The 19487-nt window shown below is 35.5% G+C and overlaps 1 protein-coding gene across 1 annotated transcript; it reads left to right on the forward strand.

The window, feature by feature from the left end:
- Positions 1-317: 317 nt before the first annotated feature.
- On the forward strand, positions 318-14948 carry LOC131873644 (probable methyltransferase PMT5). Its single transcript, XM_059216665.1, has 9 exons — positions 318-1352; positions 1912-2238; positions 2955-3090; positions 3452-3692; positions 4005-4230; positions 4458-4633; positions 4845-5148; positions 13593-13731; positions 13993-14948. Exons 1-9 carry the CDS (start codon positions 937-939, stop codon positions 14140-14142), a joined length of 2115 nt encoding a protein of 704 aa, XP_059072648.1. The 5' UTR covers positions 318-936; the 3' UTR covers positions 14143-14948.
- Positions 14949-19487: the final 4539 nt, after the last annotated feature.

Raw genomic sequence — 19487 nt, forward strand, 5'->3', positions numbered from 1 at the left:
AAAAAAAAAAAAAATTCTTAATGCAGCGGCTTAGCTTAGCTGGCGAAGGGTGTCTGCAGTAAAGATTAAATCGGACGGTGAGAATCAACTCCGCACTGATTGAGGGAATAAACTGCACACATTTTATCCTTTCTAAATTAGAGACGTTAAAGAGGAGGACGTTTCGTGGAATCCGACGGCCTTGATTTCCAGATCGGATGGGAGGGTAAGTGCATGGAGACACATGGCCGGCGGTGGAGGAATTTGTAGGGGACTGTTGAGATCACCCACTACTGGCTGTCTGTGTTTTTAAGAATTCTCGTGACCTCTAATTACAGTGCCCATTTTTGTCTTACTTTATATTTCAGGTAAAAATGGAGGACGGCCAATGCGATGTCATGTCAATTTGTGGGGGTGAAAGTTTCAGCCTGCATTTATGTAGGGGGCAAAATTCTCACATTTTTATAACGTAATTACCGCAGATTCTCTGGATTGGTCAAATGATTGCTGGCTCGCTCGCTTCCACTTTATTATGACTGGACTTGATTCAGTATTGGAGAACAACTGAGAAGAAGCCACTGCAAATACTGCGGGCCTTGCAGGCGCGGTTCGAACCTCCGACCTTTGTGCCCTAAAAATAGCACAGCTAAGAATGTTATGATTCTCAATCAGTGGCATTGTTTCGGGACATGCGCAATGGAATAATTTGGATGCTGCTGCATCAATAAGGGCGTCCAGAGTGTTGTGTGGAATACAATTTAGATTCTTCCGGGTCTGGACGTCCCGAGTATGAATCACACTTGGTAGTCTTGCAGGCTTGGTCCTCTGGTGCGCAGAAACTGACAAGCAGGAGATTTAGATCGAAAGGATATCTTAATCCCTTTACCGTTGATCAGAATTCTAATCCGTTTGTTCCGAACTGTTTGATGCGTTGGAAGGCTTCAAGATAAGGTGGATATGGCGCGGGCACATCAGGCTCTTTGTCGAGTGAGAAGCGCAGAGAGCAGCAGCCGCAGTTACGAGGAGGAAGCAGCTTGCTCTGCTTTTGATAGGAAAAGTGACGACAGGTCGCGGGCTCAAGCCTCCGCCAGGTTCATTTCACTGCCCCATTGCCTTAGATTGTGGATGAAGCAGCTCAATTTGATAGATCTAGTGCCGCCAAAGTCATCAGAGAGTAGCGGGGCGAAGGATCTGGGGGACATGGGGGGTTCTCGAAAGGGGCCGGCACTGTCACTGCTCAAGTGCATTGTACTCTGCTCTGTCAGTCTCTTGTTACTCGTTGCTGCTCTTGGTTCCACCTCCTGGACGTTGCCACCGTCCTATTCTTCTTCTTCTTCTTCATCCAGTATTTACAGAGGCTACAGGCGGCTCAGGTACAGATTTAATGCTTTTTAGTAATTTCTTATATATAATTTCCTCTTTCACGAATCTTTCTTACAACGCAGTTAATTACCGGTCATGCGCCTCTTTAAGTGTGACACCAAACGTGGATTATACTGCCTGATGAGGGATGCAGTGTGATCCAAAACATCAATCGCAATTTATAGTGGCGGACCGTAAGGATTGATCCAAAACGTTGATTTTAAATTTTAGGACTTTATGGATCATAAAGCGCGATCTGATATGCTGATTTTTCAACCTTTCTATGAAGTTTTTGTGCAGAGTTTTATTTCCTTCTACCAACTTGGTCAATATCTTCTACGAAATATGTCTTGGATGTGTGTCAATGTTTAATTTTCTTCTTTTTGGGAAATAAAGTAACGTTTATTCAATTTTGCCTCAGCTTTAATCCAGAAGTTTACTCTTCGATGATATGTATTTGCTGGATTCTTTCTCATAAGTTTTCCTTTTAAGCAAAAAAGTAGAGCAAGTTTGTTTTATTTGTGTATTTGTGAGTAGATTTATATTGATTTTATTTTTCTTTTACTCCAGGGAGCGAGTAATGGCGGATTTCTCTGACATAGGAGTACTTTCTCTGGGAATTACACATGCTAAAGAACTCAGTCTTTGCGGCAGGGATGTAGAGGATTTCATTCCCTGCTACAATGTGACCCAGAATCTAATTCTTGGATATAGCAATGGGGAGGAGTATGACCGACATTGTTATGGTGCCTCAAGGTCAAGCCAGTCTTGCTTGGTACGTCCTCCTAAGGATTACAAGATTCCCCTCAGATGGCCTACTGGCAGGGATGTTATATGGAGTGGGAATGTCAAGATTACCAAAGAGCAATTACTTTCATCAGGAAGCCTTACGAAAAGGTGAGTGATGGTACACTAGTTTCTTGTCAATAGACGAATGCTGTAAATTGTGTATCCTTAGCTTAATAGCTGATCCTAAGATTCTGCATGAGGGTTTGGTAGATCTATCAATCAATAAAATAGAACTTGTTGCTAAGATCTGTAAATTTTTGTAAATCTCATATATAAACATTTTATGAACAAACATGGCTAATGCTTTTTAAAAAAAAATGTATAGAGACAAACCTTGATCTAGGATTTGACAATCAAGTAAGAATTAAGCCAGTTGGGAAAATGTTTCCTTTAAGAAATGCCCTGTTCAAAATTCTGCTGGTTTTTTGTTATTTGGTTTGAACACAATGATGATAAATAATCTTTGTATTGGGTGTAAGATATTGAGTTAATATCTAGAGCTAGCAATTTGCTGCTACTACTATTTTTAGTTCTTTTGTATTTGATGGATGACCCTATGCTCTATTAAGATTCAAGAATAGTTAACAGTGTATCTAATAACTTATCCGAGGCAGCATGATTGAATCAAAACTTAATAGAATTATATCTCCTACATGTCATGTTTCTATTTATTTTTTATCACGTTTGATTGTACGCAAATTTAAGTTTATCTCTATAAAAATGCCCATTTCTTGAAGTGCTGGCATATTGGAGCCATTCTAACAGTGCTCATAAAATTCACTTACATTCTTACAACTAAAATCTGACGTTGGCACACTGTGTAGGTTAATGTTGCTGGAGGATAATCAAATCTCTTTTCGCTCTGAAGATGCACTGGTTGTAGATGGAGTTGAAGATTATTCCCATCAAATTGCAGAGATGATTGGGCTACGTAATGAGTCCGAGTTTATTCAAGCTGGTGTAAGTGCTTGAAATCCTTTCCTCTTGTTAAGATGATTTTATGGTATAGTCTCTTCTGCATTATTCTAAATGCAAGGACAAGGCAACTGTGTGTGCATATTATTCCTACCAATTTTGTTTGGCATTTGTACAGCCTTGCCAATTCCTGCCTCTTGTGTTGTCTTAGCAGCCACTAGAGATGCTTTGCTTGAGTGAGACATATAGCCATTTAAGCAAGGATTTGCACTTGTTCTTCCCAAGTCACAGTTTCTTTTTAAACAGCCAAGGAAGTTTCAGAATTCATTAAAACCTGAAGGAGTCTTGAATTGCTCTTAAATTTTACATGTTGATCATAACATTCTTTATGTGGCATTTATTGCAGGTTCACACTGTACTGGACATTGGTTGTGGTTTTGGAAGTTTTGGGGCTCATCTTTTTTCTAAACAGTTATTGACCATTTGCATAGCGTCTTATGAGATCTATGGAAGTCAAGTTCAATTAGCTCTTGAGAGAGGCCTTCCTGCAATGCTTGGATCTTTTGTCTCTAAACAACTTCCATATCCTTCATTGTCCTTTGATATGATTCACTGTGCAAGGTGTGGCATTGAATGGGAGCAGAAAGGTAATAACCACTGTTAGTTTGTTTTGTCTGTTTTTTGCTCTTATGATTAAATAACGATTCATATGCATCTCTTTATTGGCTTAGGAACAGACATGCCTTGAGGTTGTATGATGCATATTTTGCCGAACTAAGAGAGATAGTATTTAAACTTTTAGTCAATATTTAATGCTCAAATTAAAATTTAGTTTATCATGATCAACATGCATTTCAATAGACTAAATAAACATGTTGGATCATTATTGTATTCGCTATTTATGTGTGTGTCAATATGTGTTTTCTATTTATTTATTTTGGTACTCTGTGTTGAAGCAGATGGTGCTTTTCTAATTGAAGCTGATCGGGTTCTAAAGCCTGGGGGGTATTTTGTTTGGACTTCACCACTCACAAACTTGCATGGACCTATGCTGAAAACTGAAAGTCAGAGAAAGTGGGAGTTCATTCTGGGATTCACTGAGAAGCTTTGCTGGATTCTGTTGTCCCAGCAAGAGGAAACTGTTGTTTGGCAGAAGACGAGCAACAGAGACTGCTATACATCTCGGTGAGGCCACTTGATTGGCTCTAAATGCATATTCTTTCAGTTTTTGTTTCTGACTATAATCATCTTGTCAAGCCTTACGTCTCTCATTATACAAGACACTGAAACATTGCAATTCTTTTGAGGGGCCACAAAATTTCAATAAGATATATAGATTATGTCTTTGAAGCAGAGACATTTCATAAAGATGCATACTAACATACTGGTCATATGTAATTTTCCCATCACAGCAAGCTTGGAGGATTACCTCCAGTGTGCAGCAAAGGGCAAGATGCAGAGTCTCCTTATTATCAGCCACTTCTCTCATGCATTGGGGGAACACTTAGTCGCAGATGGGTGCCTATTCAAAATCAGTCCAGCTGGCCCAATCGCATGACACCTAGTTCAAATTTATTTGCAATACATGGTAAGTCCTTTTATTACCAATTCAATATCAATTGAATTCCATTTTCAACTGAATGAGTTGGACTATGACGAACTTCTTGCTAGGTGGAAGCCTCCTGTTACTATTAATATAACATTTCAAGTGTTCACAATCTGAACTGAATGCTTTAAATAATGCTTATACTTCTTTTGAATGTGACTAAAAAGGCACCTTTTTACCTTTCTATTTACAGGAATACAACCTGAAGAATTTTATCAAGATTCCCAGACATGGACATCAGGATTGAAAAACTATTGGTCTCTACTCACCCCATTGATATTTTCTGACCATCCAAAGAGACCAGGGGAAGAGGATCCCCTGCCCCCATTTAATATGATTCGGAATGTGATGGATATGAATGCTCGGTATGGAGGCTTGAATGCGGCTTTGCTGAATGCAGGAAAATCTGTCTGGGTCATGAATGTTATACCAACTAGCGGTTCAAATACGCTTCCAGTTATACTTGATCGAGGCTTTGTTGGGGTCTTGCATGATTGGTATGTAATCTCATATTGGCATAATTATTGGTCATATCTGTTTCCCTTATTCTTGCTTGTTTTACTGGCTAACATAATAAGATGACAAATTTACACTGTTGATATATGGGAGCCACTAAAATTGGTCATTTGGATTCATATGATTTACAAATTACTAACATTTATGAGATACCTGCTAAATAACCTGTCCTTATTAATGATAAATTTAGCAGTTGTGGTAGCAAGGTGGTAAGCAAATTGTTTTGGTATTAATTTTCTGATCTAATCTCCTCATTTCTGATTTGTGAAAAAAGGAGGGAATTCACTTTGCTGTATCCTCTACATTGATTATGTGTTTCGAACTCTCTAGTATTTACCAAGATGGAATCACCCTATTTGCTTGATGAACGCGTCTTTAGCTTTTCAAAAGATTTATTGGGATGGGAAAAGTCGATGACATGTTTTGACTTCATTAGTATTTACTAAGATAGAAATCATCATATTTTCTTTATTTAGTAAGATAGGAATCACCATATTTGCTGTATTTATTAAGATAGGAATCACAATATTTGCTTGATGCCTGTGCCTTGCCTTAAGATTTTCAATAGATTCCATGGGATGGACAAAAGTTGATTGAATCTGATCTTATTTCAAAATCTCTTATGTTGTAGCATTTATCTATGAGCAGGATGGATTTAAAGATACAACAATAATAACTTTGTGGAAGAGAGCAGGAGAAAATTTCAACAGAATCTTACTTAAATTGAATACAATAACTTTTCTTATATTGGTTTCCACATGTAACCAGAATTATTAATGGAATTGTAAATTGGAACATAACCAAGGATGCTATCAGCACCATGGTCCCAAAACACGTACATATAGCATCATGAAATTTTGCAAAAGGCATTTTCAGTGTCATAGAACTTGATACACAATGTTCGAGAAGGTCATAACGTTGTAGGTTGCAACACAGCTTTGTATGTCGTTGACAATGATGAATTACCCAAGGCTTGGCAAATAACATGGCTAGCTATGCTTTATTATGGTCTATGACAAATCTTGTTTGTCTTCTGATTATTTCTCTTGTTTGATTACTCATTCTTATTCTGGAAATCTCTAACACCACTCTCTGCCTACTCTACCCCTTAGCAACAATCTATTATCCTATTGAAACTGATCTTGTTCCTTTTTTTGAAAAGAGACATGTCCTTAAATTCTTCCTTTTATTCTCTTCTTAAAATTTCTTTAAGTCTATGATTTTCTTTGCATCCTTTAGAAGGCTACCTGGGCATCCTTCTGCATATTGATGATCAAGTTACAGACATTTTTCCAGGATACCATTTTCCCAAAAATGAATAGTTGATGCAACGATGTGTATCCTGCACTGGAAGCTTAAATTTGATTTTTTAACGATTTGCTTTTATTTCTAGATTTCTGCAATTGTCCAAGAAGATTGTTGGTGTCTCCTTAGTATAATGCTGAAGATTTTCTTTCGTAGAGGAAGTAACTCTATTCAGCACATAAAGATATGCTTTGATCTTTTCATCCCTAAGTTTTTTATTGAATTCTGGGGTAAAAAAGGTCATATTTTTCAACAAGGTTACACTAGCTTCAGGCCTGGGACATCAGACTAATTATATACCACTTAGCCTATTTAGTTACCATCCTCTTTCCATGTGCTGCTGAAATTGTTTTATAGTTCTTGCACTTATTCGAAAATTAACCAATGACTCATTATCACGAAAAATCAACCAATAAATTACTATAAATTTGCCTTTTACAACAGAAGTTTTGCTCCATGTTACAGATCTAAATATTTGGATTTTCATTTTCTTTCTACCTTGTTTAAAACCAAGGGCTTAATTTTAATTTCTCTTTGCATAAACAACTTAGATGCTTGTCTAATAGGCTATCCATAAATTCTACAATAACAGAATTGTAGATACTGGGATCTTTTAATTTGAGTTCTTGAAGCACATAGTTAGCTTTTTAAGTCATTTCTTCTGAAACTGTTCAATGAAGTGTTATGTTTCACATTTTCTGTAGCTTGTGCTTCTGAGAATGCAAGGTGTAATCAATTATTAGTGGCCACAGCTTGACCAATCTCTGGTTGACAACTCTTGATGGATTAGATTGTTAGAGACAGCTGAGTTTTAAGCCAAAATTTGGATAACCTTTGGACAAGATCTTGAAACATTTAATCTATGGCTGTACCATAAGCTCTTGGAAGCAGGTGCTTGTGACATAACTCTAGTAGCATTTTCGGCACTATATATTAAAATAGGAGAATGCCTTGATTATTATTCTTCCTAACTGACAAAATTCTCTACATTTGCCGGAATAAAGTTTTATCCTTAAAGTAATGGATTAAGAAAAAAATTTAAATGATTACAAGCTTGGTGATTCAGGACCTGTGATGACATCTGGTTGAATTATGGAAGACCAACATGCAACTGAAAGTTGGCTGTTATGCCACAAGGAGATAAAAGTTTCTAAAGTTTACGTGGAAAGAAAAACAGATTGTGGAGATCAACTTGGAAAGGAATCCACTAGAGACCCACAAGGACACTAAAAGTTCCAAAAATGCAACTAGAAATCAAAATATGCAGCATTTTGATTGTAAAGAACCCTACCTTGGTAACATATACCCTGAAGACTCCAAAATTCTTAAAATAGTGGTAGAAATCATTATGGGTGGGAAAAAAGAGAATCCTGAATTTAGTGGCGTATCCAGAATTCTGGTCCAAGAGACCCACAAGGACACTAAAAGTTCCAAAAATGCAACTAGAAATCAAAATATGCAGCATTTTGATTGTAGAGAACCCTACCTTGGTAACATATACCCTGGAGACTCCAAAATTCTTAAATAGTGGTAGAAATCATTATGGGTGAGAAAAAAGAGAATCCTGAATTTAGTGGCGTATCCAGAATTCTGGTCCAAGAAACAATATAGGGAACTGATCAGAAAGTAGGGAACAGCAACAGCAACAAAATGAGCATGCAATATTTAATGTGGTCAGCAAGAATCGAGAATAGACAAGAGGTTACTTTCAAACTGAAAATTGTATCTTTGACAAAATGCTTCTAAAAATACCAAATAAATGGTGTGGAAGCTATTATTTTAGATATGAAATAGATCTATCAAGATGATGATTGGATCTACCATCATGACCACATTTTCTCTGAGAAAGGAAAACAGTTAAGTTGTACGATGATAAAGATTTCAATATTCTTTTGATGGTCTCCTTTCACATAAAACAAATGGATAGGAATGGTGTTTAACATTGAAGTTGATAATACAAGTGAGCTACCAAAGTACTGGCATAAGCAAACAGTGTACATAGTACATACCATGTAACCTACACAAGGTGAAAAACTTAAGTGAACTTGAATTTTATCGAAGTCAAGTCAAGGGAGCTTTGAAATATATTGTACATAAACAGTTTTGAAATCTGACCTTTTATTCACTAGCTTTTCTTAAATGCACAATTTTTCATACATACAAAACACGAGGTTTAGATGATTACATATATTATTAACTAGAGTGACATCTCTTTGTTGTTACACCTAGTTTAACCCCTTACAATTGTCAATAGAAGATTTGATGTTATTTTAGATATGAAATAGATCTATCAAGGTGATGATTGGATCTACCATCATGACCACATTCTCTGAGAAAGGAAAACAGTTAAGTTGTATTATGATAAAGATTTCAATATTCTTTTGATGGTTTCACATAAAACAAATGGATAGGAATGGTGTTTAACATTGAAGTTGATAATACAAGTGAGCCACCAAAGTACTGGCATAAGCAAACAGTGTACATAGTACATACCATGTAACCTACACAAGTTGAAAAACTTAGGTGAACTTGAATTTTATTGTAGTTGAGTCAAGGGAACTTTGAAATATATTGTACATAAACAGTTTTGAAACCTGACCTTTTATTCACTAGCTTTTGTTAAATGCACTATTTTTCATACATACAAAACACGAGGTCTAGATGGTTACATATATTATTAACCAGAGTGACAACTCTTTGTTGTTACACCTAGTTTAACCCCTTACAATTGTCAATATGTATATGGCAATATGAACATCAGATAATTACTTCAGAGTTCAAAACTTTCCCTTTTGGCAGTGGCTCTGTCAAAATGTCTACGATATGAACATCTGAAGCAAATAACTCAAAAAAATCACCTCCTCCGTTTTAATAAAATTCTTTGGCAACTGAAGAGTCTCATCAAGTTTAACTTCTCTTTCTGAGAGATTCCTTTGGCTATAGATTTGTCCGGATCTTCTTCAATCCTTCTTCTCACAGTTTCATGCATGGAAATAATTAATGATTCCATGGTAGGTTTAGAAATTGTCTCCATAAAGATAGGATTCTCCTCCATCATGTTATCTTGTCATACATGCTTAACTAGATTAGCGAGTAGCTTGTATAGGCCACCCTTTCAAACTCCTCTAGCCGAAATGTCATCACTTGCTGACCATCAAACTCAGCAATACACTGCTTATTTGATGAGCAAGAAACTGAAAGAAGACTCTTTGTTAAACTAGGAACATACATGACATCATCTAGCTCAATAATATCCCTTGAAGGCAAGTAGGAGATAGAGTCCAATCTGGTAGCTAGATAAGCGGCATCATTGCCCAACTCCACCTATATGCCATGGTCTTGTTCTTTAAAGTTTAAAGATGTTGAATGACTTCTTATTGAAGGTCTTGTGTTTGGATGCTCTGCTGTTCATGTACTACCCTAAGATGCACAGTGGCCTATCTTGTAGTGCTTGGAACACTTCACTTGATTCAAAGTCTTTCTTCCTTTGATCCAAGGAATCTGATTCTTCCTTCTTGCCTTCCACCTTTCCTCATCTTCGCAATGAGGACTACTTTTTCTCTAGCTGAAACAGTCTCCAATTTGCTCTTCACTTGGATGAAATCACCTCAAAAGTAGGAAGCGTTCCGTGAATGCAAACATCTTGAACACACGGTTCCTAGGATGGAGAATTGAAGGCTATGGGTACCAACTCTTCATCCTCCACCACAACCCCAATAGCTACGAGCTGATCACAAATTTAATTTTTGTGATCTTCATTAGGAATGTGGTTACTGTGTTTGTGTCACCCATGCTTGTGGCATTAAGTTAGTTCTTCATCAACATCTTCTGATGAATTGTAAATTTGTGATCTTCATTAGGAATGTGGTTACTGTGTTTGTGTCACCCATGCTTGTGGCATTAAGTTAGTTCTTCATCAACATCTTCTGATGAATTGTAAATGTCAAATACTTTGATAAAAAATGGCCAAGGCATCAAATATCTTCTTTGCTAAGTTCTTTCCAGCTTAAGTTACCAGTCATGGTACTAGTGTGGGTTTGGGTTCAGGTTCAGTTTGTGGGTTTGGTCAATTTTTTTTGGGTGGTTGGGTTCGTCCATACCAAAACATATAAAAATCAGAAATACATACATATTTGCAGCAGTAATTAAGATCAAAATAGGGAATCTTATATTATATAATAAACAAAACCACCATATTAACAGTCAAATATTAGCCAAACTCACATGTCATGGAATATATATTAAAGTTAAAAAATAACAACGTCAAGTGTCAACAATCAGCCATCATTGAAGAAAAAAACATATGGGTCTTCAAAAATATCATCACCACCATCCATATTAGAATCACAAGAAGTGCCATTCGCATTGGCATTGGCACTAGCACTCTCATGCTCATTAGTTGGCTCATTGTTAACATCAAGTGCATCAAAGTGGAAAGTGGAAGCATCCAAGTCAATATGCTTTGGTTCAATATCCCACTTTCTGGTGTCCTCTTCCTTGCAGCCACTTTGTTTGTGTGTAAGGAGCTGCAAGTTTGAATGCACATACACCAAGTCCTCTGCCTTTTTTGAGTGTAGTTGATTGTGCTCTACTGAGTGGATGAAAGAGTCTGTTTTGATGGCTGATTGAACAACATTGAATGGCAATTCATTTGCATAGACACATCTCACTATGTGTTGATCGACATCTCCCAAAACTTGTTATGAAATTGCTATTTCCAAGGATTCCTTCCCTCTTTTATGTGTATAGGCCATAGGTTGTGCTTTAGGTGTGGACAAAAATGGGTGGCTCTCTGCAGGTTGAAAATGAGGTGGTGGTGGAGGGAGCTTCATCCCTCAAGATCCTTTCTTTAACAAAAGATGATTTGATTTACAACCTACTTCTTGATCTGCTTTTTCTTGCTCTTCGATATTATGCCAAGACTTGTGGTTTTGGAATGCCATTAGCATCTTCGCTTGGGAAAAATTTGACGCCTTGTCCAGGGATCTTGCATAAATGTTTTTTCACTCAATTGTATGAGCTTGAACATGTAACTTTACATTCACGACAAATCCAAATATAACCCCCACCACTTGGAAGCTGCTGTACCATTTTTCAACATATTTCCAAAGGGGAGAGTCTGGGTCTTTTTTGAAGTGGGGTCTTTCTCACGGAGCTAGAATTGATTGCCATTGTAATACCTCAAATGACAAGTTCAGTAAACAACACATTTGAAGAATTGAAACAAATGAAAACAAAAATATATAAATGCAACATAATAGCTGATTCATTTAAAAAAGTTAAGCATGTGTTATAGTCTTATAGATACTTAGAAGAATGAAAACAAAACAAGAACTTCAAAACAAAACAAAAGAGCTAATTTAGTAGACAACACATTCGAAGAATTGAAACAAATTAAAACAAAAATATATAAATACAACATAATAGTTAATTCATTTTAAAAAGTTAAGCATGTGTTATAGATACCCAGAAGAATGAAAACAAAACAAGAACTTCAAAACAAAACAAAAGAGCTCATTTGTAAAAAAAATGTAGGGAAAAAAAACCAAAAACTTTAAAATACGTACCTCTTTTGAAGAAATCTTTCTCTATGATCTCATTGACAACAAATAAACTCTTGCAAATGTGTAGGAAAATCAAAACAGCCAGCTTGGAATGTTAATAACCAATTGTTAACTCTATTTGTGCAATAGAAAGCAAGAAAAAAAGTTCTGCAATGAAGGATAATATTGTTGTTTTTCATTCACAATATGAAAATGAGTTAGCTTTTGCCTTTTGGATGTCTTCCATATCACTTTTTAAGGTTTAGGGGGTTGAATTGCACTTTTTATTCTAAAAAAGAGTTAAAAAAATGGCGGAATATGTCAAACCAACACGGGTACTCGTCAAATTTGCTTCAAGGTTCACTCAGGATGACTTGCAGGTGTCTAGTGGAACACTACCTGAACCTGCAGGCATGCTGGACCTGGACCTGCACTTGGGCCAGTCCAGACCAGGACGTGGGTTCTGTAGGGGCCGGACCAGTAACATAGTTTTTCAGCAACGTGAGGAGTCAAATGATCTTGTATAAAATCCAAGATGATTTGTTTTGCCTTGACCATCTTGTATTGTTCAGACAATTGAACAAGATTAATTGGAGGTGAAATCATGGTTTCCACAAAACCCTAAGTTCTACTTCCAACAACATTTGCAGCATACACTTGCAAAGAGAAAATCAAAAAAGTAAAGCTCCCTTTAGGTAATCACACTCCCAAGTGTAGTCATGTTTGCAGGTACTGGAATGTGGCTAAATTGAACAAATCAACTCCAAAAAAATTAGATCAATAACCAAGTAGGTGCAAATCAACATTCTAGTCACTGTAGAAATTAGGGTATCCCACTCTCAACTTCTCACAGGTCCAGAGCTCCTCATCACTGAAGACTCTTGGGCATTACCCCCGCTGAAATAAATAAGCCACCTATCTCAAGTTAAAATCAACCTGCCAATTGCTGGAAGATCCTGGGCATCACACCCAATGACCTATCATAGGTCCTTGTGCCTTTCACAAGCACATATCAGCTTCAAACATTGAAATATGAACGTTACACCCACTGAGACCCTCCAACAGCCCTCTCTCACAGGCAGCACAGCGGTTTTCATCCATAAAACCTTGGAAAATTTCAGATTCTTCCCACTAACACTATGTTGAATTCTGCACCGTAGGGTTTGAATAAAAATCGATTGTGTTAGCCTTCAATCAATTCTGCAGCTGGGGTGCCTTAATTTGCATACACAAACTTCTGAAAGTACAAGAACAATTAAAAAAAACTGAATTCAGAAAATATCACTTACTGTCCAAATATTTAATTATTTTCATATTTGACTTTTGGTTAGCAGTTCTGAAAATAGGACCTAAAACTTGGATTGTTTGATTTTTCCTTAAGAAATGTTCGTTTTAAAATCTGTCAGGTTTTAAAATGGAAATTGAACCAAGATTCAATTCAATAAGGACACTCGTCGTTTTTTTCAGCGTTAAACTGAAAATTGTTTTTTAAAGATTTGATAGGAACTAGATGTTTAATAAAGGATGGTTCTCTATCGGAGATGTAAGTAATTTATTTTCTGGGTTCTATGTTGCAGGTGTGAAGCTTTTCCTACATACCCTAGAACATATGATATGCTTCATGCAGAAGGTTTACTGTCACAAGAACAGTATCACCAGTATAAATGTGGAATGTCGGATTTGTTTGTAGAAATGGATCGGATACTTAGGCCAGAGGTAATTATTGTCCAGCTTTTTCCTTTTTGTCGATTGGTTCTGAGAATGTTGCATGTGGTTTTTTCCATTGTCTAATTTATTAAACAGCTGGAAGGATTTGGTAAGCTACCTATATGAGTCTGCTGAGTTTCCTGCTCAAGTTAATAATTATTTTATGTCAAAATTATTCAGACTTTAGGGACTAATGTTTAAATAATCAAGGCTTTTGTTGACTTGCTGGGAAACTCATGGAATGATTTGAATTTTGAATGATGATCACAGGGTTGGGTTGTGCTTCGTGATGAAGTTCAAAAAATTGAAGAAGCAAGAACTATAGCTGCCCAAATGCGGTGGGATGCTCGGATAGTAGAACTGGAGGATGATAATGAACAGAGGTTACTTGTCTGCCAGAAACCATTTGTGAGGAAATAGCTCTGACATGCAAGTTTGGCATATGTTTTCTATCAAAGGGCACTGATGTCTCCTCTGGTCAATACTTGTTTAACCTTTTAGTAGTTCTTAGCGTGTTATCATTTGCAGCTCCATTGTTTAGCTGATTAAAATTCAAATTCTTTCAGAAAAGAACTGAAGAGGCATAAATAGCCCCAATTCCAATAATAAAATTCAAATCTAAAATTTGCGGGCTTTGTAGCTATATAATAACATCAAGTGAAGTGCAAAGGACTCTGAAATTCAGAGGGCTTCAATTCTATCACGATGATTGTAAGATTTTAGTATTTTACGTCATCTCTGCCTTAGTAAAAAATCTAAGGCTGGTATAAGAAGCTGCCAGTATGCTTCTACAATGTTTTACATAATTTTGTCAAGCAATTGATATCCTCCATAATGTAAAGGCTTGCAAGTGAGTCGTGGTGCTGTGTGCGGGCACATTTTAATGTATCATCTGAACAGTTTGGGAGTTTATACTTGTCTTGATAGATTATATGATGGCAAAACTGAAAAAATTTCTCTTTTGGAGGAGGATCAGTTGAGGGAAGTCCTCTTTGGTCTTAATGTTCTTCTCTAAGTGAAGTCAAAATTGCTGCTGGGCTATATGTAAGTGATCACATTCCAAGCCTGATATTCATTGATATGTAAGACCGAATTTTTTTTCTGTGCTTCTCCTTCAAAAGGGAGGTGAGTTCTCACGTGAGACTTTGACCATGAAAAAGCAATCATGTACTTTGTCTCTCTTTAAATTTTGATTCACAACTTTATAGACTGGTGGTTTCCTGTTATTGCTCATCTTCTAGCCCAAAGCTTTTGGCCATTATTGTAATTGCAAAATTTAACATTTCTGTTGATCCATTAACGGTTTATTATATTATATCTTTTAGCATTATTCCATTCATATTTGAAGTCATTCTAATAGTTCATTTAAGTGCTGTTGGGTTTATTCTTAAGATGCATACGGATAGATAGATGATTGAATCTATCATCGACTTTGCAGCAATTTTCTATGTAAGATAAACAGCTAATTTTGACAATTTGCCTTGGTGAATAAGATTCCCTCTTATCTTGGCTTCATGCTCTACTGCTTTCCCTCAATTTAACATTATTATGTAGTTCACAGTTCGGGTGGATTATTTTTCTCGATATCTCACTCTAAAAGTGATAACTGAGTAGTTCCAAATGGCTTGTATTGGACAATTAACTTAAATCATGTCAATTTACAACGCAGAGTTAGAATGGGAAAGTAATTAATTGCTAATGGACATTGTTAGTAATTGGTTATTTGTTAAGAAAGTAGTTGGTCAGATTAGTTGGATTCAGTTGTGAATTCTATCGTATAAATATGTATTTTGGTTCAATGAATTTCAACAAGGCTTTTGGTGTGCCCTTCAAATTATATTTGCATTTTGTGTGACTATGATATGCAGATCATTATTAGGATTGTTTGTAAATATTTGATACCTACATTCTAAGTCAACTAGTTCGGCCGAATTTGAACCTTGAAGTTCGAAATTCGGCGAACTTGAAAAAATATGCAAAAATTCGATTAAATTCAATTAAATTCGAATTAAAATTTAGGGTTTGCGATAAAGTTTTTTTTGGCTTGCTTTTTAGGGTTTCGTTGCAGATTTTATAAATATGGTGGCCGCAGGAGTTGCAGTCACGCCCACGCGAGTTGCCAACGCCCATGGGAGTCGCACCAGTCACGCCCACGGGAGTCGCACCAGTCCGCCCGGCCGCCACCAGTAGGCGACGCCACGACCAGTCTGCGACGCCATTTTTTTAAAGTTTATTATTGTTTTATTTATTTATAATTTTATAATGTTTATATAGTTTAAAAATTTATAATTTTATATTAATAGTTTGTAATTTTATATTAAATATTTTTTAAATTTTTTTTAGGTTTAATATTTTTATAAACAATTTAATAATGTTTACTATAAATTTATTATTATTTATTTAATATTTTTGTTTATTTAATATTTTTTTAGGTTTATTATTTAATAATGTTGTTTATTTAATATTTTTTTAGGTTAATTAATAGTCTATACTTTATAATGTTTATTTATAAATTTATAATGTTAAACTATTTACGCAATTTTATAGATATATTACATATTTACATATATTTATTAAAAAATTTTAAAAATTACATATGGCGAATTTAATTCGAATTTTATACATTTCGAATTTTTTCTGCATCGAACTTCATTCGAATTTCAAAGCTGTCGAACTTCGAATTCGAATTCGAACCTGGTGACTTGGCCTTCATTTGTTATCAAAGCCTGGGAAGGAGGAGAAATTTGTGAAGGAGATTGGTTGGCTGACTCGGTGAAAGTTGGCGAGTTTATGAAGAGATTGCTTGTTGCATAGTGAATAACTCCATCTTGCAGACGCACAAGCCTCTGTTGACAGAGCTTGGACCTGGGATCTTGGGTAACATTTTTGATGGCATTCAGAGGCCTTTGAAGGCAATTGCTAAAAAGTTTGGTGATGTATGTATTCTTTGTGGAGTTTCTGTGCCAACAACAGCTTGGAAATTTGGAGTTATACATGAAATGTGGAAGTAGTGGCATTTTTTAGCTTTTTCTTTGGATGTCTTGCAGCAAATTCGGAAGGTTGTGATTGTGTTGGGGCTGTCGGCAAATAGAAGTCGGCTGGACCTGTCGGCAAGGAGAAATTGCAGTTTGTGAAGGACAATATTCAAATAGGCAGATATTTTTTCTAAGTATGGAAGACGATAATTGCTAGATTTTTATGCTAAATATTGTGTATAAGATTTTTTTAGTTGTATGAGAAAGGTTAAGGTTATAGAATGAAAGAGAAGGGTGATAAAAACAGGCTCATAATTTTTTTCATAAAAACTTGAAAAATCTTGTAGGTTAAATAGTACATCTCTATTTCAAACAATGGTTTTAATTTTGAATGATGCAAACATGTGTATGGCCGAACAATGACATTTTATCGCTTTTTTATGTGAATGAGATATTAAGTATAAATTGATAGAAAGACATGAATGATTATTTTGGCAATGTCTATATATATATATATGAGATTAATGAGTAGATAAAATTGGTCTAACTATTTTCATGTAATCAAGTGGATGTAGGATAAGCTACGTTATCATCAAGGAGATGATTGTAGACTTTGGAAGAGACCAAACTTGCCAATGAGCCCTTTAGTCTTAAGAAAAGTTGTTAGAAGTTAGTTTTGACCTTGACAGTTAGGGTGGTTGTTGTATACTTGAAAAGATGTTAGTGATCAATTAAGAACTAAATGAACAAACATACCAATGAAACATTACATATGAAGGATAAAACAAGTTAAACCAATATCCTCTAAAAACTGTTCTATTGTACTCTATCTCATAGGATTCCTTGAGTCATGATTGCTCTCAGATCATTGAACAATTGACTCTTGGAATGACAACTCCAAGTATGAGCGATGTGTGATAAGATGATCTATATGCAAAGCAATTAAGATCTATATGATGATTAACAAAGCTTGCTAAGATGAGATATTATGCTATGATAATGAAACTAACTATGTTATGATATGGATATTAAGCTATACTAACATGCTATACTAACATGAATATGCTATGCTAATGATATGAAATGCTTCTAAATGTTAAAGATTATGATTAAACAAAGAGAAGCAAAACTTAAGACTTGATGAAATAGACTATAATCCGGATGCATGGAACTTGGATGATGGATAATGAGAGAAATGAGGCCTCTTTATAAAAGAAATGGGGAATTGGATGGTTCAGATTCAATTATTTTAACAATAGCTAAGATTGAATGATCTTCAATCCATGATACTTTCAACCCAATCTCATGTTGACAAGTGTAACCATGAGAAGGCTTGAGAGGAGATAGAAGAGGCATTAAATGTCTAAAGGGACATGATGGCTACCCTAGGAGGGTTTGGTTAGGGTTGAGTTAGTGGATAAAGCTTTTATCCAAAGGATAAACTCTTGTGCAAGAGTTAAAGGGATAACCATGGTCAAAGCAATGAATGCTTGAAAAGACCCATGAGTTAAAAAAATGGTTAAGATAAAAAAAAGTCTCTAACCTAGGGTAGAAGGTGAAATGACTATTAATGGTAATGAAGACTTTGGAAGCTTTTGAGAAGTGACCATTTTCTTAAGGAATGTGCAAATGTTTAAGGGGTAATTAGGTTAAAATGGAAGTGATTAGAAGAATCTAGAAGGGGTTTAGGTATGCAAGTGGATTTGTAGGAGAATGTAAGTGGGAGGGATTTTTAGGATTTAATTGAAATAAAATTAATTTATTTCAATTTATTGGTGCAACTTGCATTTAGATAGATATTTAAATAAATTTTAATTTATTTAAATGAGAAAAAGGGCGATAGAGCATTAACTGCTTGAAGGAAGTCATTAAAGGCTTGAGAAGTCTCTAGAATGAAACCATTAAAGGTTTGAAGACTTTAAAGAAAGCCATTAAAGGCTTGAGTTGATGGATTTTGGGTTAACCTTTGGTTTAGGAATGTGCAAACCATTAAAGGGTGATTAGGCTAATAATATAGGTTTAGACATGATTAAGAAAATGTTAACTTGCAATTTGCATTTTCTAGAAAATGTAAGTTGGGGAGGGATTTTAGGAATTATTAATTTATTTAAATGTGATAGGGGATTTTAGGGATTTAAATAAACATCAATTTATTTAAATGTGAGCAATGATATTTGGGGATTTTAAATAAATATTAATTTATTTAAATATGAAGAAGGATTTAATTAAACAAATATGATTTATTTATTTAATTAATGGTTTGAATTTAGTTAAGTGAATTAAATCAAATAAATTGAATAATTTATTTAATTAATAGAAGGAGGGGGTGGGGTGAATTAATTAAATATTAATTTAATTAATAGTTGGAAAAGGGGAAAAAATTAATTAATAGTTGGATGAATGATAATTAAACAGATATAAAATTCATTTAATCAAGTGGACAGATTTGGGTGTCTACATTTTGCTCCTTTTTGAAGTGATGTGTGGCGACACATTGATTCAAAGAAAAAATTGCTTGATGATGCTGATAAAATTTTCAATTTGCCCCAGACGCTGATTGTTGGATAATGATGTGACTGTTGGCATATGCACACTCCAATGAGACATTGTAGGTGATTGAGGGTTTTGTCATTGATGGCAACCTTACAATCCTATGGCACCGACAAGGCATTACACCGACACTAGCAAGATTAGACTCTACACCGGCACCAGCAGAGAAAGGAAGCATACTGACACAGAGGCCGACAAGATTTTTGTTATATTATATTTTGTTTATTATTGTAAAATATT

The sequence above is a fragment of the Cryptomeria japonica genome, chromosome 2 (assembly GCF_030272615.1).
Source record: "Cryptomeria japonica chromosome 2, Sugi_1.0, whole genome shotgun sequence".
Taxonomy (NCBI): domain Eukaryota; kingdom Viridiplantae; phylum Streptophyta; class Pinopsida; order Cupressales; family Cupressaceae; genus Cryptomeria; species Cryptomeria japonica.